General features: G+C 30.8%; 3 protein-coding genes across 4 annotated transcripts; 2 read left to right on the top strand and 1 right to left on the bottom strand.

The window, feature by feature from the left end:
* LOC109352306 (NADPH:quinone oxidoreductase-like) lies at positions 978-2,515 on the top strand. The gene is made up of 2 exons (XM_019594231.1): positions 978-1,328; positions 1,998-2,515. Exons 1-2 carry the CDS (start codon positions 1,052-1,054, stop codon positions 2,294-2,296), a joined length of 576 nt encoding a protein of 191 aa, XP_019449776.1. The 5' UTR covers positions 978-1,051; the 3' UTR covers positions 2,297-2,515.
* On the top strand, positions 13,120-17,501 carry LOC109352006 (phosphatidylinositol 4-phosphate 5-kinase 6-like). Of its 2 annotated transcripts, none has more exons than XM_019593764.1 (8): positions 13,120-14,448; positions 14,683-14,850; positions 15,204-15,369; positions 15,667-15,783; positions 15,862-16,055; positions 16,199-16,311; positions 16,391-16,466; positions 16,805-17,501. In XM_019593764.1, the coding sequence occupies exons 1-8, from the start codon at positions 13,370-13,372 to the stop codon at positions 17,088-17,090; spliced, it is 2,199 nt and encodes a 732-aa protein (XP_019449309.1). In that variant the 5' UTR covers positions 13,120-13,369; the 3' UTR covers positions 17,091-17,501. The 2 variants fall into 2 exon arrangements, with proteins under 2 accessions (XP_019449309.1, XP_019449308.1); XM_019593763.1 differs by having other exon boundaries at positions 16,199-16,326; positions 16,388-16,466.
* Positions 19,095-21,322, bottom strand: LOC109352534 (ribosomal RNA small subunit methyltransferase-like). Its single transcript, XM_019594555.1, has 3 exons — positions 21,200-21,322; positions 20,570-20,926; positions 19,095-20,026 (listed from the first exon to the last, which is right to left on the bottom strand). The coding sequence occupies exons 2-3, from the start codon at positions 20,876-20,878 to the stop codon at positions 19,274-19,276; spliced, it is 1,062 nt and encodes a 353-aa protein (XP_019450100.1). The 5' UTR covers positions 20,879-20,926; positions 21,200-21,322; the 3' UTR covers positions 19,095-19,273.

Genomic DNA, 24,884 nt, shown 5'->3' with positions numbered 1-24,884 from the left:
TCTTTTAGTGATTCATAAATATATTTTTTGAACATTTTTTAGGTCATCATTGTTGTGTTTTTCTCAGTTTTGTTTCCTAATAACTTCAACCCACCATAAAAAACTTCAACCCACTGAATACTCAGACACCTTGTCAAGTGCAAAATTGTTCATGTGACAAAATTATCTGTTTAGTATGTGGTGTGGACTCTGAATAATTAACAACTATCTTTTGTATTCCAAATCAACTAAATTTTATAAAATAATATAAAATATTAATTTCTGTTTTTATTTTTTTAATTAAAAAGACTTTCTAATTGAGTTGAAATACAAACGTAAAATAAGAATGAAAATATGTAATCTCCTTAGTAGAGAATATTTACAAATTATTATTTAGATTTTGGGCATCACAATTATAGAAATTGAAATTACTATAATTTTCCATTATTTTGTTTCCTTTTAATAAAAATGGAAAAGTACATGAACCCGAATAAATTATATTTTTTTTTTGTAAATTATCATGATGACCAATTTTCTCTTTTAAATTTTTTGAGTCGTTGAAATGGTACTTATATAAATATATTGTTAAATTATAGATAAATAAAAATGAAAATCAATGTAATCAAACTCAGAAAATTAACTAACTTGGAGATAGAGAGGAAAATTTTATTAAGAATAAAATGATATTAAAAATTGGTATATATAAAATAAAATAAAACAATAATAATCTAATAGTCCATTATAAAATAAAACCATTTAGAAAGTCATTCAGTTTATGACATTTTTATAGAAATTTTCCTTAAAAAAATTAGAATAATAGTATACTTGTATTTTTTTAATAATAAAAATTGAAGGTAAAACTATCCGTTGACTTAGATTTCCCCAAAAGGATCACATATTGTTCTCAATGTATTTAGAAATTTCCTTCCTTTCTAACTAAGTGACAATTTTTGATTGAACCTGGACAGTAAATTGGGACTTGTCCTGATTTCACCTACCACTCACCACCCTCTTAATCTCAGTATTAAAGACAAGAATCGAATAACCATTCAACAATATTGAGATAATAACAATGGCTGCAGCACCTGTGAAAATTGTGGCACTTTCTGGTTCTAGCAGAAAAGCTTCTTACCACTCTGGTCTTATCCGTGCAGCAATTCAGATTAGTGCTGCCATTGATGCCCTTGAAGTTGAATTCGTTGATATCTCAGCACTCCCTTTCGTAAACACTGACCTTGAGAACCAAAACGGTGCCGTTTACCCACCCGTAGTTGAAGCTTTGCGCAAAAAGATTATTGAAGCTGATGCTGTTCTTTTTGCTTCCCCTGAGTATAATTACTCTCTTGCCCGTACTATTCTTTTCTCTAACTATTCTACACAAATACTATCTTATTTATTTAAATGTCTTTTGATCTATGTAGTCGATGAAAATATTTTGTTTGCTTTTTGTATGTGCTGATCTCATTTTCTGACAGAACACATAGACATGTTTTGTTCGATCTATCTTTCCAGGAACATGATTTATTGGTTGTGGACTTGTGGTTGTTATAACATAGGCCATAGAAAATTATATATAAGGATCTCATTTTCTTATACCAAAACATATTTATTATATGCTCATTTAAAGGAAACATAAATTATAAAACTATTTTAGTGTACATCTACCATCTTCAAATCCACTAAATCGGAGTCTTGTGCACTGAGTCGCTCGATTTATTAAAAACCTCAAGCATTAATATGATTCTAAGGGACTAAATTGATAGGAAGACCAGTGGTGGCAGTGCATGCTACTTAGTGGTTACCACAATTCTTCTGGTTTTTTTTTATTAATTGTGATCTTTAGTCTATCTCCAAAATGTTGTTATTTATTTGTAGAATTGGGGTAGATTGTAAGAAATGTTAGCACTTGATAGAGATGTTGTTATTGAATTGATAGAAATGTTGTTTTTGAGTAATTCTTTAAGAAAATGTTAACACTTAAGTTAATTTCTGTTAACTTTATTTATTTTTTATGATAGCTTTATTGAAGAATGCAATTGACTGGGCATCTAGACCACCAAATGTTTGGGCTGGCAAAGCTGCTGCAGTTATAAGTACTGGAGGAGGCTTTGGTGGAGGAAGATCACAGTATCATCTTCGCCAAGTTGGCGTGTTTCTCGATCTTCATTTCATCAATAAACCCGAGTTTGTTCTTAATGCATTCCAGCCACCTGCAAAGTTTAATGATGATGGTGACTTAATTGATGATGAGGCCAAGACTCAGTTGAAGGAAATTCTTCTATCCTTGCAAGCATTCACTTTGCGCCTTAGAGCCTAAAATTGAAATCTTTCTCATTAATCCCCACAAATTGTTGAAATAAAGTATGGATTTTAGAATTCCAGTGTGTGATTTGGAATCTCCATGATATCATTATGTGTAGAATATGCACCATAGCATTACAGTAGTGATATGTTGTTTTAAGATTATCCATTCAAGCATGGTGAAATTGGAATCTATATAAAATAATCCCTTTAAATATTCACATTTGTCTATTTTTTATGCTTGTCTCTCCCTAGGACCAAGCTCAACCAGATACAGAATATGTGTTTGATTTTGTTCTATGAATGTGGTTTTGTTTTGTCAGAACTTTCAAATCTTGGCTCAATAGGTTTATCATGGTATCATGAGATAAGCAATTTTTTCCAAAATAAATTGTGAAGATGCTAAGACATTATCACAAATATGACCAAATATCACAGTGGAGAAGAGATACACACTCTTCAAAAGTGGCTTATAGAGAATCTTTCTCAGCAAATAGGCTCAAACCTTACATCATTGTGACTAAAATTTGTGAGTACTATGTTTCATAAAATTGAAATCTCTAAACCAATGTTCCTTATCCTTATTGCTGTTTTTAAAGGTCATATGGTATTTCAAAGGTTTGGTCTCTTTGAACTGTGGCTTAAACTAATATACCTTTGACTGTAATATGAAGGTTATACGAAGTTTCCACAATAGTTAATTACTTGAAAATATCTTTGGTGGAAGATTCTTACCACCACATGAGGTTAAAAGCTACTATCTCAAATTTTATGTCACTCTCACTCTTTCATTACTTAAGAAAATACAATTTATAAAATAAAAATGCTTAATACGCTATAAGTTAACAATTTTGTAGAGAAATATATATATATACTGTTAGCATAACAATTTTTTTGTACGGACTCTATATAAATTTTTATATTAATAGTATATAGATATTACATTAAGGCAACAAAAGTTTCCGAATATATTAATAAGACATTAATCTGCTCCAAAGAATGAGCAAAGGTCAAAGTTTCTGTGAGTCATGACAATCATATAACTAAAAAAGAATTAGTTCCCATATGGTGACTTCGTTTAGAAAAAACACGGTTTCCTAATATCTTTTACACTTAAAAGTGACGGGAGTCATGGTAGAAATTTCTCACCAACCCACTCAAATTGGGCCCCGTATTGCTTGGTTGTTTCTGCTATCTGTCCCATTTGGGTCTTGAGTCCTTTGTGCATTCCAAGTTCCACATATATGAGGTCTTCATTATGACAAACAAAAATAAAAACATGGACGGTGCTATATGCACGCTCTGGATTTTTTCAAAAAACAAAATATGTATATCTACAATCGTATAAAAGTAATATTATATCGTCCTACTAAATCTTCTTATTAATCTTGTAATCACAAAAAAGTGATATATATAACTTTTAAACTGATCATTAATAAAATATTATTTTGTGGCATTAACTTTCTTCCAAGTAGGAAGATATATTATTTTCCATAAACCCAAAATTTACTTTTTTTTACAAATGACATGATATATTTTATGAAAAAGAAATAATCATTGTAATATTGAATATACAACTTTAGAAGTTGAAGATCATTTCTCCAAAGACAAATATTAATGCCATTAACAATTGGCTAAGTAGATCAAAGTTGGATAAGAGAAAGCCCAATATGAATAAATAGCTTCCACAGTTATGAAGGAAAAGAGTACCAAAACACATAAGTAGCGAGATAATAGTATTTCACAGCTTACGTTGCCTAGCCATTCTTGACCAAAATGAAGATTCATCACGCTATGCCTACTTTTATTTATTTCTTCTCAACTATCATCAATTCATCATCATGGTGTCTTTTTTGAGCCGTACCTTTGATTCCACTCAACCCATTCCCTTCAAAAAAGTGATTGATTTTGATGACGTTAAGTGCAGCATCTGCTCCAGCCACCCTATGCCTCTGCAAACGGCTATGGTTATGGTAGTTGGGGTTGGTAACTTTTTCATGTCACAAAAAGGATTCAATTCAATTCAATTTAATTGATGTTTGAATGAAATGTGGTAAAAAGTTGAAGTGAAAGCTAAAGTGAATAAAGTTTCTACATTTGTTAAAACTTGTCAGCCATCAGCATAACTTATATTCACACCTTAACTGTCATTCCTTATAATCCCCAAAATTCTCATTAAATTTCCAACCTCTTTTCATTCCCTTTACTTCATACTTAAACCACACTTTCACAGTGATCTATTACAGCAAAATCTGTCTTTTTTTGTTTGCTTTTCTAACTATATTGGGCTGATTCTCCTTATTTATGTTCGTAGGCTTACTAGCTAGCTAGCTATCTGTTTATATTGACTTGGCTCGATTCCATACTCTTCTGTTTGTAATGTTTGATTTTTTATTTAAATTTTTGGTAAATATAACAAATGTTTTAAACAAATAGCAACACTAATTGATTGGGGACTGAAACACAGTGAATATCACATGCATGTCTTCATGAGACTCAAGTCATTCTAATTTACGTACTTCATTAGTTTTATTTAGAGTGCATGTAGGTTGGTCTTAGCCTTGGAAGCATCATAGGATATGAGTAAGATAATTTCTTATTTGTCTAGTATAGCATCAAATAAGAATGGTATTGATATGGTGGGGACAATCAAGGTAGTATGGTGGCAATATTGACAAAGATGTTCAAGCATGAGGGTATGAAAAAAAAAACTACAATCTCCTATCATACTTATTTCGATATACTTCGGTTCTCGTAGGGATAGAAAATACAATAAACAAATAAAATAGGATAGCCAACATTATAGTATTATTTTATCTTATTGTTTCACTAAATTCTAGATTGCAACAAAATATAAGAGATTATCCTATCTTTCTTATATTGTACACTACACAAGCCATTAATAGATACAAATATATGCTCATTTTATAAATAATGCATTCTTATAGGAGTTTTTCAATAAACTCGTGAGCCAACCTAGTTCATCACGTGTTGAACCCGAATGAGCTATAATTTGGGTAAGTTAGGTCAAATTTGGTGTGTTGGTTTTTCACCAACCTAATCTAGCTTGAATCTTATGATGAGACGATTGACTCATTAGATGTAACTTACACTGTCACAACTAATTTTAGGTTATTATTAAAGTATTTCATCATCTTTTAGATAAATAGCTAATTTCCTTCAAAGTAGTATGATTGTCTCTTCATGACAAATGCGCTCACTTGGATTGGTGACATATGTATTTATACACTACCATCAATACCTAATAATTTAACTTTGCCTATCTATTGGAATAACTTGTTGGTTGACATCAATTTTAAGCTACAAAAGTGACAAAAAGGTAGTTCTAGTAAGAGATATACAGGCTTGTTAGTGACAATATATAATTTTGATAGAAAATAACAAACTACTTTTATTTGTACAAATACCTGATTATGAATTATGATTGAAAATTTAAATGTTTGCGGGTCATATTTTAATAAGTCAAAGTTGTAGACATGGAAGGATGTGAATAGTACTAAGAGGGCGGCACACTTTTTTTAATATAAGTAGATCATTCTCTACAAGAATTTTGTAATTTTCTTTAAAAACGTTAATATTAGCACAATAATTAATCCCGAATAAATAAGACGAGAGAAAAAAGTTGTCCAAAGCAAAAAACCCAGCACAAAAACTGACAGAGAAATTAAAGAAATAAAAATCTAACTAAAAAAAGAGAAGAAGCAACTAGCCCAAGTATATTTGACATTAATACTTATGAGCAGGAAAAAAAAATTAATTTCCTGAAGGTGTTTTTTAAACGTTTATCACTTTGTTAATGAAAAAAAGAATAAAATAAAAGTCGTTATTTTTTTTTTAAATAATCTGAATTTAAGCAAAATTTGGAACATCCACATTCCACAGCTCTACCAAGAAAGAACAGCATTACCACTATCTAGAACACATATCAGCTTTATCGAGATTGCTGCTTTTCTAAAGTCCAATCAATATATGTAGATTTTGCTTCCTACCACATTGGTTCTTTTTGGCTTAAGTGCTTGACAAGAACCTTACTTGCAAGACACGCAACTGTATCTCTACACTGTACAGGCCCGATTACGGTATTGGTATAATGGTATAGTAGTTCAATCGATGATTCACTAATTAAACTGCATACCGACGAAATTAGATATAAAAATATAATATATTATTATTAATGTTGAAAAATTAATATTTTTTCAATTTCATTAAAAAAATTAATTTTAAATAAAAAGCGGTCAGTATAACCAGTACGGTTCAATTGAAAACCGGTCAGTATAACCAGTTTTGGTCGGTTTTAACCGGTACGATTGTAAGACCTATATAATTACTATACCATACCAGTATTAAAACTAGTTGACCAATTTACCAGTTAAATCGGCCAACACGAACTGATTTTTACTCTCTATCCAAAAAGTATCTTAACGATACTACTATGATTTAAGCATTCGAGAGGAAGAAAAATTGCATTGATTTTTCTGAAGATGATCAGTAAATTAATTTTCAATATAAAACTTTTATTTTAATTTTTTTTGGACATTGCTCTTATCAAAATATTTATTAACATAATCTGAAATTCTCAACGCAATTCAATTCTTATTGTATATCCTATGAATTAATTTGATTTAGGTGGAATTCAATACTAATAAACAATCTTGGAAGTGATAGAAATATAACTTAAAGTGGAAAAAAATCATTATTATTCAGATGCCAGGGAAAGACACCATTTTGTTTCTCTTCACAAATATAAACCAAATTTGAAAAAATTAACCTAAAATTTCATGCAAAAACATACTTAAGAATTTGTTAAATTGGGAAAGATTAGGATCTCTTAGCTAATATATCAAAAAAGTTCCCAAAATCTCCAAAACAAATTTTCTCTGAAGACCTTGCCTACTTACTTAAATGAAGAAAAATACATCATGTGGTGTTGGTTATCTTACGTGGACTAAATTTATGTCACAATATATCATAAACAAGTACTGATTTTAATTTTGTTTTTTATAAGTGTTGTCCCATCCAAAATATAAATTAGAGAATATTTGGATTATTTTGTTTTTAAAAAAAAACTATTATTGATTTTTATTATATTCTTCTCTTCACTTTTATTATCCTTCTACAATAATGAAGGTAAAAATATACTAATGGATAAAATAATAATTACTGTTGTTTTGAACTTTGAAAATGACAGAAAAAGACCTACACTAAATGAAGGGAGCAATGTTGTATAAATAAGAGTATATGGTCAAGAAATTAATTTCTTTTGCCTATGTCAAGTTATTATTAGGGAGGAGAGTAATATATTCATATGATTTTATTTATAGTTGTGAATGAATTGAAGTAGATATTCTTGACTCCAATATTACTACTATATGGAGTATTTTAGTCATTCATTTACTTTAAAGAATGATCTAAGGGATGCGTTTTATTATATTTTCTTATATAAGATGCTTCTGCTCGTCTTTCTATACTAATATAAAAATATATATGAAAAGAGAAATGTTCATGAGTACAAAGTGACAAAATGATGAATGAGTTGTTTTTACTTGAATGGTTACAAATAAACTAAAATAAAAAAATCTTCTATGAATTATGTAAACTGCTGCTTTGATTTCCATTTTTCTTTTATAATGGCTGCCATTCATTTTTACTTTATTATTTAACACAAGTAGGAGGATTATGATGAGGATTGGATAGGAGAATTTAGAATCACACTAAAGTGACTTTGAAGTTGATTCTCAATTACTAATGATGAAAATTACGGTCCAAAAATCATTTATTCAAACTTAAGATTTCAGTGTCTTGTTTGAAAATCTCACATGTACTTCTTAAAACTTGTATTTTTTTCTATATTTAGGATGGTAATTGAAATCCAAATCATATATATTCAATGATTTAGAGTAAAGCTTTTTTTTATATATAAAAGTACTCACTTATAGTAAATTTTCAAGTGGAGTTAAAGTGAGTGTAGGCAATTCAAAGGTCAATTAATTACAGTAGGGAATAAAGGAACAACATAAAACCAACTTGATAAAACAATTTGAAATGTATTAATAGGGACACTAGAATTCCGTACATGTATAAATTTTAAACTTTCATCATCCCGTGACAAAATATTTGACATTTCCTTGATATTTACAAGAATTGAAGCTACCCAAGTCATGAAGTTGTTACTATTAGTTTTGTCTATAGCCACCAAGGTAGAAAACAGCAACAAAGTGGGGGACCATTTCCTAAGATCCTGATGTTGGTCTTGTCTCCAAGCTAGGTTAAGGTTCAAGCCTATAAAACAAGCATAGAACTAGACAAAAAGCTATGTTGTTTCTGACATCAACTACCTCAATGGGAGACAATACCCTAACATTGTTGACATCAAAATAAAAGATGAACATAAAATTAGAGCACTTGTGGGCTATGTGGGATCACAATCAGCAACAAATTGCCTGCATTTTCGTTGACAATAGAAACCCTTCATGTCTCTCCAAAGTAACATCAACGTTGCTGGCATTCACACACCATATTTGTTTAGAGAGCTACTGATGACTTTGACCTAACAAAACAAAAGGGACAGTGATAGATACATTTTTAATTAGGGCTTTCAAATGGGTGGCCTTTATTTTAATATTGCACTACTTTAGGACTTATGATTTTTTATGTGGAACATACGTTGGTTATCACAATACCACTATTTCTATACTTATTTATTATTATAATATATATTTATTGCTTCTCATTTTTTGAAAGGGGAGAGATCCACTTTTATCCTATCATAGTTATCAATTTTAGGGAAATATAATGATTTGAATTAGTAAGTATATTTAAATCATTAGATATCTATAGAATTGATGGATAGAATGATGACTTACTCTTGGCGTAAGTCCTCACTTTTTTTTGGAATGGTGAAAATATGATAATTAAAGGATTATCCAAATTACTATAAATCTGCATATTTGATAAATGTTTATGATAAGTTAAATTGGCCATACCATATAATATAGTCATACATTTGGCATTAAAAGGAAGAAGTAAAATAATTAAAATGCACAAGTATAATGTTAGAGTGAAATCTAACTATATAGATATGCTTTTACTGAGTGAGTCCATATAGTAGTGATAATAATGTAGTAATCAGTGTGACCTGAATGAAAGGTAATAACAAGTGTCACCTTTATACGCAATCAAAATGAAACTTTTGCTAGCTCACAGAGATTTAGGGTTTTTTGACCTTGTCGTTTCAAAAGCAAAACATGCTGCATTGCACGTTTGGTTTGGGACCAGTATGGTTGGTCGCACGGTTGAATTTTCCATGTTGCCAGTTCAACTATTCAGGAGTTAAAGATGAAAAAGACTCTTATGCACACTTATTCAATATATTATATATATTCTTCTCATATTCTATGGAATGTGTTGTGTCCGTTATGTTCGTAATAATTACCACAACCTTTCTTCTATATAGAAAATTACCACTACTTTTTACACACTCATATATATACACATTATATAATAATATTGATTAATGTTTTTTAAATAAATTATTTTGTGAAAATAAAATATAATAGTAACTTATACCACTAATCTAAACATTCAAATATAGTATAAAAGTGTCTTATGTAAGATATGGTTAAGAATTTTGTTGAAGATCCCTTCAATGCGTTTGGCATCATAATATTTAAATAAAATATAATATGAATCTTACACTTACATCTTATAACTATCTTATCCGGTTATTAGAGAAATGGGATACTACTATATCCAAAAAATAAGAATATGTTAAAAAATTAGGAGGATTGCTAGCTATTGTAAGAGTATTATCTAAGCAATTTAAGAGAAGAAAGACAATAGTAAAAAACTATTGTATTTAATGAAGTAAAATACTTTTTTTTAATTTTCAATGTTGACTTTCTTTCTTTAGATTGCTTAAACATTACTTATTATTTTGTAAAAGAAATTTAACATTGTTCTTAGGAGTAATAATTATTAATAACTTGGGTATTTTTAAATAAGTTAAGTATTGTGAATGAAAAATATTAGAAGATTAATTGAAAGAATATTTGGAGAATGTTACATAAAACAAAAACACACTAATAATGAAGTAGTTGATCATCTATTAACAAACTTCTACCCTATGGTGATCAATAAAGAAAACTTTTAGTTAGTATATAATAATCTTAATAAACTAGTTAATATACGTTTGAGTATTATTATATTATCGTAAAAAATTAATAATTTTTTCAACGAAAACATGGTCTAAAATGCTTTCACTAAAAATGAATTAAATAATTTCCTATGTGCAGTTTACCACGAAGAAAAAAACATGAGTGACATAGTGGCTCGCATGTTTCCCAATTTATACAAAAATTCGCACTTCTTCTTCGGCTATTAATTATTTTTATGAAGGATAAGGGTTAGGAGCCCAAACAAAAACTAAAATAACACAATAGGTGTATCAATTAATGATTACTATACCCATGATGTAAAAAAACTGTACTTACTCGACCAACTAAAACATATAGTCCCCACATACAATTTAATTCTTGCTTTTTTTTTCTACATGTGATCATACTTTGAGGCTTTGAACTACCTCCATTACTTGCAAATAAATATTAGTTATATGAAAATATGTCCTTTTTGTGTTTAGCTTTTAATTTGATGCAAGACTCATGGGGCCCCTAAAAGAGAGATAAGAAAAAGAAATGAAAATGGGGCACAACATACCATAGGTATGAACTCACGCACTCAAAACTCATATGGTACAATTAAACCAAATGGATCAAAGTTTTTATCATATATTATTGTTATTTCAAAATAGAGGCACCTTGTGGAAACCCCACATAAATTAGATATAACAAACAATAATCCTCATCCTTTACTCCGACCAATCTTTCTTATAATATCATTTTGGATTATTTCGTGTAGATTAATAAATGTAAAAATATGATTACATTTTTCAATACTTATATTTAATTTATAAAATCATTATTAGTTGATGAAACCAAATCATTTTTTTTTTATTTTCACTCAAACTATATAGGTAATAAGAATACATATTTTATTAACAAATTCAATTACATAAATTTCGAAAGACAATTTATAAATATGATTTAAACAAAAATTCAAAAGAAAATCTTATAAAAATTACATGAAATACAGCATGATTAATGTTTCGGAAGATAATTTGTATGGAGGATGATTTCTGTTTAAGGCGTTTGTGCTGAAGTTTAAAAACATACAACTTTTGTTTATTTCTCTTGGTCATCTAAGATATAAAAAAATGTTGTACAGGAACCTAACAAGTATTTATGTGGATAGAGATTCATTATAGCAATAAATCCCTCTCTATTAAGTATTTAAAGCAATTGTATTCATAAGAATGAGAATCCGATACCTCTCTTTAAGATAGAACAACCACAATCACTTAACAACCGCTATAGTTCAATATATAGTGATTTTTTGTGTACTCTTAAGATATTCTTTTAATAAAAAATTAATCTATTTTAAGATATATGATTGTCTTTTTTAACTAATATTGCTCCCAAAAATTAAACCTATAATATTTTAGATCTTACATATCTTTTAGGCTCATGATTGCTCATGATTGACATAATTTATTCTCACTCTTTTATAATTCTCCACCAACTACTGAAAATGCAATTATACACATCACCCATTCTCTTTTACACATGTACCTATCATCTTTAATTTATATATATATATTATACAAAATATTTATGTAAGAGACATAATTGTAATATTTTTAACAAAAATAATAATTAATATAAACAAGATATGATATATTGTGGTGACAAATTTAAATAGTATAAAAGTCAATACATCTTTTTTTAGTTCATTACAATATATTGTAAGAATGATTTAAATAACTCTTTAGAATTATTTATGCAATTTGTACTAAACCAAATATAATGATTATACATCGACTCTTATACCATTTATATTTATCTCCAGAATAAATGATATTTATTTAACTTAATTATACTTATTACCCTACTTTGCTTAAAATAACACACTTATCTTTCATTCAAAGATAATAAACATAATTATGTATATAAACTGATTTGTATAAGTACAAAAGGAATGTTTTGTAAAAAATTATTAAAACTTAGAGAATACAAGTGTAATTTAAGTTTTTGTAACCAGACTACTTAACTTGGAAGACATAGGAAAGCACTCTTTGCTCTTTAATGTTGGACCAGGAGGAATGGAAATTTGGCACCGTAGTTTATAAATGCGATAGCTTCCCTAGAATCTCTTTATTTAGTTAAGATTGTTTATGCCAATGTTGTTACCCAAACATATCCAATATCTTGGTAGTAAAAAGTAACAAAACATTCTTATTAAGCAGTCTCAAGTTTACAAGGATTTTAACTATGCTTTAAAAGACATAACTAAATTAGGATTAATTTTAACATGCTAAAATTGGCAATGACACCCTCTCCACCATTATTCCTATTCTTATTTTATTGTCTGCTATTACATTTAGGAGCCAAATTCGGACTCAATAAATTATAGTTGAATATCTTTGGTCCAAACACAACTAAAGAAAGAAAACAAACAAAAAAGTTGTAAAAATTAAAATGAAAGAGAATAAAACAAAGAAAAATAAAAGGAAGATTAAAAAAATAAAAAGAAAAATTGGAAGAGAAAAAGGACAAAGAAGGGAAAGAAAGAAAAGCCAGTTACTGGTTCCAACCAACCTTTTTCCTTTCCCTGTCAATCTAACAGCAATAGCTTCTTTCAGAATCTGAAAACAACCCATTATACACAACCAAACAAGGAACTAAAATCTGGGGAAAAGAAACAAACTTGGAATTAGGGTTTACATTTTTTTTAATCTTCATTCTGTTTGTTTCTTCTCTCCTTCCTGGGTTTATGCAAAAAAATATGTTCTTTTCCTGCAACTTTACTTATGAAGAAGATTGTGGATTAACATTTATATTTATTTATCATATGATTCATTATTAATGGGTGAAGAATGTAAATAGGTAAAAGGTGTTTGTGTTTGTGTCTGTGAGAGAAAGGGGTTGAAGAAAAGTTGAAACCTTTGTAGAAGAATATGAACAAAGATCTTACAAGCTTGGTTAAGGCTTGGGAAACAACAGTTAGAAAATCAGCTGGTCCAAAGAAAAGGGCAAACAGCATTTTCACACCAATGTCTGTTGCCCATGTTGATGATGACAATGATGTGTCCCAAATTGTTGAGAAGGTTCTCTCCAATGGTGACATTTATAAAGGCCAATGGCATGAGAATTCTCCACATGGCCATGGAAAGTATTTGTGGAGTGATGGGTGCATGTATGTTGGTGAATGGAAGAAAGGTGATATCATTGGGAAAGGGATTTTCAGCTGGCCAAGTGGTGCAACCTATGAAGGTGATTTCAAGAGTGGTGGTTACATGGATGGTAAAGGAACTTACATTGGTCCTGTTGGGGACACATACAAAGGTTGTTGGGTAATGGATTTGAGACATGGTGAAGGGACTCAGAGTTATCTTAATGGTGATTTCTATGATGGAGATTGGAAGAAAGGGTTGCAAAGTGGACAAGGAAGGTATCAATGGAAGAATGGGAACCATTATATTGGTCAATGGAGGCATGGTGTGTTTTATGGGAATGGTACAATAATGTGGAGCAATGGTAATAGGTATGATGGTTGTTGGGAAGAAGGTTTGCCTAAAGGGAATGGAACATTCAGGTGGGGTGATGGAAGTTTCTATGTTGGGGTATGGAGTAAAGATCCAAAGGAGCAAAGTGGGACTTATTACCCTTCTTCTGGTTCATCTGGTGGCAATTTGGAATGGGATCCTCAGGAGCTTTATTCTGTGGACTTGAATGATTGCAAGGTTTGCCCTTGTGAGAAGGTTTCAATTTTTCCGTCACGGAAGATATTGAACATGCTTGAGTTAGAGAATGATGGTGCAAGTTTGATGAGGCCTAAGAAGATGTCAGTGGATGGAAGGATTAGTAATTACAGTTCTGAAGATGGTTCTTATGATGGCTTGGAGAGTCATCAGGTTGGAAATTCTATTCCAAGAGTACCACATTTGAGATTAAAAGCTCCCAAGAAACAAGGAGAGGCGATATCTAAAGGGCATAAGCACTATGACCTCATGCTTAATCTGCAGCTAGGTATCAGGTACTGATCATAGTTTATTTTCACACAATGTAATAGTGTAAATTACTCTTTTATTTCTTGTTTTAGTTCATATTTTTTCTCTTTCATTTAGTTGAACATGTACCAGGATTTGGTTTACTTTAAATGTCTTCCATCCTATGGTGCAATGATGAATGGAATTTTGGAAAATAAATTTTTTCTTCCATGATTCTAATTTTAACTGTTCGGTTATTAATTTTTTGTGCCATAGCACAGACATGCTGTTGGAAGACCTGCTCCAAGCACATCTCTTGATTTGAAGTCTTCTGCATTTGATGCCAAAGAAAAAGTATGGACTAAATTTCCACCAGAAGGATCCAAGCACACGCCGCCTCACCAATCATGCGAGTTTAGATGGAAAGACTATTGCCCCGTAGTGTTTAGGTAAGCTTTTGAGCTAAATCTCAAGACTAAGTGATCCTTTTTCATGTTAGCAGTTAGCACCAAAATTGTTTCTTCATTAGATTAGCCATGTTTTGAATCAGAATCTGCTGACTTTGTTTAGCATGCTCTTGTATTACAACCTTTCTTCTGAGGCACAAAGAGCTTTATGATACACTTTTACGAATATGACTTATGAATTTCTCTAGAAGGTGGCACTAGCAAAAACTTCCTAGGTTCAATGATACTGCTACTGATTGATGACCTTATTTCATGAATAGTCTCGGACTATTAGAACTTTTTTGGCTTGTCGAAATTCACAGATCCTAATGATTTTGTTGTGTTTTTATTTGCAGGGCACTCAGAAAACTGTTCAAAGTAGATCCAGCCGATTACATGATATCATTATGTGGAGATGATGCCCTTCGGGAGCTCTCGTCCCCCGGAAAAAGTGGAAGCTTTTTTTATTTGACCAATGATGATCGGTACATGATAAAGACCATGAAAAAAGCAGAAGTAAAAGTGAGTTGTCTTTTAGTATATAATATAACCCTTGAGCCTTAGTAATTCTGATAACCAAACTATCATCACCTTGCATGTCAAGAATTAGAAAGTTTCACTAGTAGCCCTGAGTTATCAAACATCAACAAAGAACAGCAATTACATGATATCAGAAAATTTATTGAACCAAGCCTGTTCCAAACTCGGTTGCCATCGTGACATGCCACTTTGGTTTCATATTTCTCAGTTGTTGCTACCTTACAATACATTATTTATCTTCTGAATGATGTTTCATTTGGGTGCTATACATGGTTGCAGGTTTTTTTGAGGATGCTGCCTGGCTACTACAAACATGTTCGGGCTTTTGAGAACACCCTAGTCACCAAGTTCTTCGGACTCCATTGTGTTAGATTAACAGGAGCTTCACAGAAGAAGGTAATGCTGATTTTGAGGTGTGTATAAACTTCTAATTTGACATGAAAAGTTTTGTAATTGATTATATGTAAATTTCAGGTTCGGTTTGTCATCATGGGAAATCTATTCTGTTCAAAATATCCCATCCATAGGCGCTTTGACTTGAAAGGTTCCACCTTTGGTCGCTCCACTGATAAACCTGAGGCAGAAATAGAGCCCACGACAACACTCAAGGACCTTGACCTAAATTATATATTCCGGCTGCGGAAGTCTTGGTTTCATGAATTCTGCAGGTATTTATCACTTCTTGTCCCACTCTGTGTGTGTGTGGAATGTAGCACACTTCACTGCACCAGTTTTTGCTTCATTAAGCACATTTTTAAGCTGATATGACATTAAAATCCGGTTATATTTTCTAAATATTCCTTCAATGCAGGCAAGTAGATAAGGACTGTGACTTTCTTGAGCAAGAGAGGATTATGGATTACAGTATGTTGGTTGGTCTTCATTTTCGAGGAATATCATGTAGTGACAACGTTTCACCCTCTGGTACTCGAACCCCAAGATGGATTCTTTTTTTTCTTTTCCAATATGAATCTTTCCTAAATAAAGTGGACATATTTTGCAGGTAATGGTAACTCTGATGATGGAGCCACTTGTCTTTCTGGAGTGGATGTGGATCATCTTGTTGTAGATCCTAGTCGGTATGGTCCATCAGCACATCTTCGCAGAAATATCTAGTTCTTTGTAACTCTAGTTTTGGTTGCTAAATTGTGATTAAAACAACAGGAATCCTACTAGTCAAAATGTTGTTTCGCAGACTTGCAGCTACTATTTTACTGACTCAACATACACGTAGCATTCTATTGGCAGATAGATGTGACTTTCTCATTTCCACCATATCATGCATGAATTTCAAACTCATCATTGACACTTCACATTTCATTAAATTTGTAGAATCTGCATAAATGCCGTTCTTGAAACCAATAATCAAGTTCTCTATCACATTTTCACTTGCAGTTACTATCCTGTCTTGTTTCAGGTGGACTCAATTAGGAATAAACATGCCAGCGCGGGCCGAATTGACTCGAAGAAGAAGTATTTGTGACACTCCTCAGCTGGTGGGAGAACCAACAGGGGAGTTTTACGAGATTATCATCTTTTTCGGTATAATAGACATATTACAAAACTATGACATTAGTAAAAAGCTTGAGCATGCGTACAAAGCATTCCAATATGATTCGACCTCAATCTCTGCTGTTGATCCGAGGCAATACTCGAAACGGTTTCGTGATTTCATCTCCAGTGTTTTTGTAGAGGACACTTAAAGGTTTAGTTTTGAAGCTAAATATTCAACATGCAGTCAGTTTTAAGGAAATGACAGCACTAACCAACTCATTGATATCCATCTCCCAGAATGGTCATACACTAGTTGGTAGTTTATTTTGTGATTGACAGGAGATACCCATTTCTGAAATTTGTCCATTTTCTTCTTCACTTTAGTTAATTTTATGTTAATTATAGTCACAGCAAGTGTATGTTGTAGTGTAGATGAATGTTGGTCATAGACTCAGGGTTAATGAAGCCTTTTCCTATTGTAAATGAATCAACAGAAGGGTAAAAAGACATTGGAAATTGTTCTTTTTGTAACCCCTTTTTTCCAATGTACAGATAAAATGAAGGACATTAGCTTTTTCTTACATAAATGTATGAATCATCCTTACACCTTTAGCTTCATGATATTGAAGTGACTCTTATTCTGAATTATTGATACCGGATTGTGGGAGTAGTTCCAAATAAATAATTGTCCATTTTGATTGGAAGATGGTTCAGAACTTTATTATTTATCACTCAGCTGTAGACTCAGAACATAAGTAATAATTCTGAATTTTTTAAATTACAATTATTTTTTAGATTGAAGTTGAATCCTAATAAATGATCTCGGGTAAATTAGTCCCAAAAAAAGGGATTCTCTCCCATTTCCGCAATCTACATTTAAAACTGAGTAAAAGTCTCTAGTCAATGTTTTTATTGTGTTCATCAGAAGTATTGATTTTAATATGGACAACAGATATGACATTGGCATGGATAATCATACATGATCAATATCTAAACTATAGATACAAGACTCAACTATATACATAGAGATTTATATAGATAAATATTTTACAGACAAATGTTAGTATTTTAATTAATATGAATGGGTGGAGTTTGAATCATCAAACTTTTTATCACTCCACTCCTTAAATTCAGCCCCAACAACAACCTTATGATTAAAATATGCTCTGCGTGAATAGTATGAGCCTAATATGCTGGCGTGATTAATGAGCCAAGGGATCAGTTATTCAGTTTATAAGTTACTATATCAAACCAAATACACCTGGGAAAATTGGTAAGAATTTTCACTTTAATGCTAGATCACTTAACCATCTTATTTTTATTCAATCCACTGAACCAATATGATTTTTTATAATCTTTTTACAGTAAAAAAGGAAAAATGTTAATCCAAATGATTTTGTATTGGAAAAATACAAATTTATTACTTTAAGAATAGGTGAATTTAACTTCTCAAGGCACATTTATTCTATTCCAATACCTTATCCTCAATCGTAAGGTATGAGATTAAGATATTCGTTAAATTATTTAATTTTTAACTTCATAAGACTAGAAAGGGGATAAATTCAATTTGGATAAAATTCCAAAAGAGCATTCTAATATATACTTTATTTTTATTATTTAATTTTCTTACAGCTAACTTTAATCTCAAAATAGCTTTGTTTTTCTCCTATTTTCTACTTTCGGAAATTTGAAAGTAATTGCTATATAATACTATAAGTTAAAAAAAGTGTTTACCCGTCTAGCACTATTCTTTTATAATTAAAAGATACTGGTGAATATTAAATAGAGAAAAGCATGTTATAAAACATTTAACCATTCTGAACCTCTTTACTTTTCCTTTAATGTTTTTGTCCTATTCAATTTTTTGACTAATTATCATTCTAAAATCAAACAAATAAAATCACCCAGTAATTTCCTGCTACCATTAACATTTGACTTGTGGCTCTTCCTTGCAAAGCAGGTAGAGACTGTTTGAAGAACCTGCTTCAAGAGTAGCACACTTTCTGTTCCGTGTGATAGAAGTTCAAATTCTATTGAAGAGTCTGTTTTATTAGAATGTAAAATTATTGTTTTAATCAGACATGTTACTTCTCAATGTTTTTTACATTTTAATTATTATTTAGCGAATTTCACAATGCTTTCTATTTTCTAACAAATTGTTGGTTCATTTGTATTACAATACAAAAAGTAAATCTAACCTTGCTATAGACTTGTACATCCCAACCAACTGAATGAAGGAACTTAGCAAAATTAATTGCATGATTGTTTACGCAATTTTATCTTATCAGAAATCTGACTCTTGAAAAAACAGCCTAATAGTTTAATAAGATTCATGCCGGGGAGAACAGTATAAATTTAAAGAAAAAATGTCAGGGAAACAGTGAATTTAGCATCAGCAAAAGTGTATACCAGCTTTGTTAAATAAAGAAAGCAGGTATAGGAATTCCTGAAGTGACAGCTTGGAAGATCTTTTCTCTTCAAAATCTGCTTCCTTCAGAACTCCCAAAACCTTGCCCTTGAATTCGGATTGCACCTCCTTGGCTTCGTCATCCTCGACTTCCATTTCATAATCATCATCATCTGTTCCACCCTCCATTTCCATGCTTTCATCATCCATACAATCACCAAGACTAGATAAATCCATTTTAGTTTCTGTTTCTTTCAGTGGTCCTTCTTGTGAAAGTTTTAGCGCCTGGACAGTCTTGTAATTTTTTTCGAGCAAGGATATGACATTCTTTTGCCTAAAAATTGCACCAAGGGTTTTGTTCTTTCTGTTGAAACAAATCCGCAAAAAACCATCCCACTCCTTTTGATTAACGTCAATGCGGGGCTTCCTGGGTTCTATTCTTACTACAGAAGAATCAACTTTAGGTGGAGGCCGGAAGTTGTTCTTTCCAACTTTCAGAAGGTGGAAGATTCGAGCATGGAGTTGGGTATTCACTGTAAGACGACAATAGAGTTTGTCGCCAGGCTGAGCAACCAGTCTCATGGCAAATTCTCTCTGGAACATTATGATTGCACACCTAAATGCAGGCTGGTGACCGAGTAACTTGAACGTTAGAGGAGAAGATATTTGATAGGGAATATTTGCAACACATATGTCAAAATAAGGAAGTTCAGTCTTCAGCACATCGCCTTGGATAACCTGAGATAATAAGTCAACAGAATTCAGGTACTATATTGAAACAATCAAGAAAAAGGAAAACTTAGTTTTGTTTTAAGGAAGTTGGGATGCTTATAAATGCAGAGAAACATCCAGTCGGCTCCAAATTGCCATGTTCGGTTTAAACAAAACGCATAAAGCATTATAAAAGATGACTGCCGCACATATATGTATTTTATTTCAATATTAAATTGTCAGTTCGTTAAAAAAGACATCAAATAAGAACCATAAACTCAAGTACTAACACATAACCAGAGGTTCTCCAATAAGTATGTTGCCGATAAAAAAACAAGTAGGTCATAAATCTAGTATCCAGACAGCTTCTCCTAACAGAAGAATACTGTTTTAAAAGACTGAAACTCACTTCGATCAAAGTTTTAAAATCCAACACTTCAACTATATTATTCAAACCAATGTCAAAGACACAGCAATTTTAACAGATTAAAAACATTATCACAACCCTCTATCTTCTTTCTGTTCACTTTTCATCAACCAAACAGAAAACAGTAAAACTAGAAATCATACCGTGAGGCGGTTCGAGTAAGGGGTTCCCTGGAATCGTCGCTGCAGCTCAAGAACCATACGTGGATCAATTTCAACAGCAATAACCTTCTTCCCAGCTTCCAAAAGCTTCTTTGTAAGGTTACCAGTACCGGGACCAATCTCAAGAACCACATCAGTGCTTTTAATACCAGATTTCTGTACTATCGTGTCAACAAGTAACGGGTTCTTAAGGATATGCTGCCCCTTCGATTTGTGAAAAGATATGCCTCCTTGGTAAGGCGTGTGTTGCTGTGTTTTTCCCTTCTCCTTCTTGATCTTGCCACCTGCCATTTATGCTATATGCTCTATCACTCACGTTCACGTGCACAGAACAAAACCTGTTTGGCAGATAGAATCCATTATGAACTCAATTCAATCCAAATCCTGTTAATGAATAGAAATTGAAGTCTACTACTTGTATAATACTATGATTGGAACAGATTTTAAAAAAAGTTGATTGGATAAGCGCTTAATTAACACATCCTTTTACTTAGGTTAAATATTAATAGAACGATTAACTAACTGATTTGCTAGTGTGTTAGATTAATCATGAAACCCTATTTGATTAAGTACATAATAGAAAACAATATTGAATTATTGAAATAGATATACCTTTGACACTATACAATGGAGTGAGAGCGTCCGCAACGGAACTTGTGCGATGGCGTAGGTGAAGGAGCTTCTACTGCGTTGCGTTATCATCATAGGAATTGGAAACTACTGAATTAGGGTTTATATTTTTATTTTATTTTCAATACTATATACAATATTATATTATACTAAGCCCAATATACTATTTAGTTATATGGCCTTTTACATTTCGTACCAAATGAGGACTCACTTTAGGTCCATGTATACCCTTATATCATCAAATAAATCTTTTTGTTTTTTATTATTGATGATATTCTCTCACTTTTAAGTAAAAAAATATTGTTTTTGAATTTGTGATTATCTTTTCTAACAAATGTTTCTCATAAGAATCGAATTATTAACATTTTTTTTAATCTTTTGAGGAATCTAATGAACCTTTATACCACTGGAACAATGAATGAATAAATATGAATACTTATTCTGAGTTGCTTCCATTGCATGTAGTAAAATAGTTTGTTTGCAAAATCAGGTAACTTCCGTCCATATTCAACTGTAGTTGTCACCTAGTAGTAGCACTTCTTTCAACAACAAGAGAAGCACAATGATAATACCTTGTGATTTATATACAGAACTTGCCCTTATATTATATATACACACACTACTTTATTTTAGTATTCTACCATTAAATAACATTTGTGATTCTAGTTCTAAATAAGGAATTATATGGGGAGAATCAAGATGAGGAGAATTACCTAAACAATGTTTTACTCCATAATGAAGTGTTTCTTTATTCAGCTTTAGTATTTTTCAACTACAATGGGTATTTCATGTAGACCATGTTTTGTCTAGTACTCTGGTAATATGCAATATCTAAGTTGAATTATAATAGTCTTAACAGTGCCATTTATAAAATACAATCCATTTCTCTCTAACATGCAGTTTTTATTTTTCTTGATGTCAAATGTTCTGTTTTTTAGTGGCACATATTTCAATGCAAGTTGATATGAAAAGGAACTTAAAGATTCCAGTTTCGTGAAGTACTCTCTAGTATTTAAATTACACTAGCAATTATGAGCACAATATAATAGTTTTGAGAGTCTAGCCTAATCGATCGTATTTTACTAAAATTATAATTTAACTTTAGCTTGCTTAGTTTCGTGGGAGGGAGAGAGAAAAATGGAGAGAGAGAGTAATATAATTATTTTGACCACTTTATTAGAAAGAAATCAAGAGTATTGAGTGAATATACTTGTTGCTATAGTAGCTAAAAAGGAATTTTGTTTACAACTTTCTAATAATATTATTTATGGTTCAAAAGTTAGTTGCACATGTATGAATATCGGCTATTATTATAGTATGTGATTTGCATTAGACTTGGCAATCATGTTTCTGGTTCGGTTGTCATCATATTTAATCACCGCAATCAGTGCCAGAAGATGAGAATCAACTATATTTGTCATGAACAATGAGCAAAGCTTGATTTGTCAAGTTGGATTGGTTCTCACATTAATTAATGACATGGCATTAGTGAACCATGTCAATATCAATGGCTACTTTGGGAATTTTAGCCTGGAAAAAGTGCCACAACCAACCGACATAGCGACTACTAGAATGATTTAGGTAAAAATCTAATCACATATGGTTCGATTCTTATAAATTAATATGATTTTCATTGGAGTTGTTTTATTTTTCTTAATAACCTTAGTTGTGTGTTTCACCTTCTATTGTTTCTACTATCTGCTTTCCACTTCTAAATAGATGCGCATATTTTCAAATCTGGTGGAACTAATTAAAGTAGCAAATGTTTCAAGACACTTTCCACAAGAAGCACCTTCAATTTCGGGTCCTTCCAGATCTCCCTCCATCACTATTATTATTTTGTATAATTCTACACATTAGATTGAATGACCCATTTTTATCAATTTAATTAACAATGGGTTAGTCTCAATCAAAATATCTAATGTTTGAATAAAACGAACTCAATCGAGTTTAATTGTTGGTCTATTTTTATATGAAATCTCTTAACTCAACCCATATGTACCTCTAACTTATATAATTATTACATTAATGAGGGGCATCGAATTTAAAGAGAAAGGCTAACCAATGTTGAAAATTTAAACTACCCTTTTTTCAATAAAAATTGAACAAGAAAGTGATGTAATAACTCAGATAGGACCACTAGGTGGCAAAACTCTCCATGTTAAATGGGGTTGCATTCATAGACTATAAGCTTGAAAATTATTGTAATCTTCAACTAAGAGCAATGGTTATCATAGCCAGATTTTAAAATTATTAAACTATAAAAAGTTATGTGATTTATAGTATTTTCATTTCCCTCAAAGACAACTATGGAGTGGATGATTTAAACTAATTAAAACATTGTTTCTAGAGATTTCATTTTTGATAATAAGTATGGAATAAGGAGAAATTAGTTCATAGTAACAGTCAAACCTAAATTATAAGATAAAATGAGTTATATTGATCAAACGATCTTTACCATAAATCATATTCTTTAATAAAAATTGATATGTAAAATTTTTCAAATTGTTTTGCCGAAGTTTGTCCATAGCTTAATATATATTTCTTAAATACAAAAATCCTATGAGCATGATATATAAGATGTATACTATTCATTTTGTGATACACTCCTCATATAAAAGGAATTCATAAGTGTTATATTATATATATATAACACCTATCTTATGAAAAAATTAGATTGACTTTTGAAGGCAAACTTTAATATGATAAAGGAATTCTTTTTAATTATATTAAATTTCAACATAAAAAAAATTTGAAATAAAAAAGGTTTCATTTAGGTATAGCGGTATTATGATCATGATTTGAAGCTAAAATGAATTTTTACCAAAAATATTCATTCAATTTAACCACTTTTTCAACTTTAAGAATCAATCAATTTTAGATATGAACGATAAATTATATAGGGATGGATTAAACACCAAAAAGATAAAGTACTTTAGACTATTAATACACCACAACTCATTTTCTTCTTATTATTATTACATAAACATACTATAAATTATTAGTTATATATAAGCGTTTTAAAAATAGTTCAATTTAAATAAGTTAAACATGGGGTTCATAAGTAAATAGATTTAAAATAAAAACTAATTTGTGCTGTTGCATAGGTAAGAGATTGTAAATGAGCAATATAACGGACTTTTGACGAGTAGTCTAACTTTGTTCTTATGCCTCTAAATCCAACATTTAATTATTACAAATACAATTGACATTTTTAGTTAAAGCTTTGATGAACCACATTGTCATTTGAGCTCAATTCTTAAACCTTTTCCTCCATAATTAATAATATGTACTGTATAGCTTATCTGTTTGAGGTTATTTTTGTAATAATACTTTTATATAAAAATAATCATTTGTAAGATATTCACATGGATAAGTTTTAAAAACTCAACAAGCAAAATATGAAAGTAGTCAAATCTCTAATTAATTGAAAAGTTACTTGCTTCTCATGTAATTTTATTTTCATCCAAAACATATATAACTTATAACTTCACACCAAAATTTATAAAATAAAATTACAATTTTTTATAATTTTCCTTGTTCAAAGGGTAAGTGCATGTGCATTCCAAATACACTTTGTATTATAAAAAAATTAGAACCTAAAATTATTGTGGCAAATTAGTACTTTCACATTATATCAGCTATGGCACAAGACTACAAGAGTCAA

This window comes from Lupinus angustifolius, chromosome LG07, assembly GCF_001865875.1.
Source record: "Lupinus angustifolius cultivar Tanjil chromosome LG07, LupAngTanjil_v1.0, whole genome shotgun sequence".
Lineage (NCBI taxonomy): Eukaryota > Viridiplantae > Streptophyta > Magnoliopsida > Fabales > Fabaceae > Lupinus > Lupinus angustifolius.
This window is presented reverse-complemented; position numbering and strand designations above follow the sequence as displayed.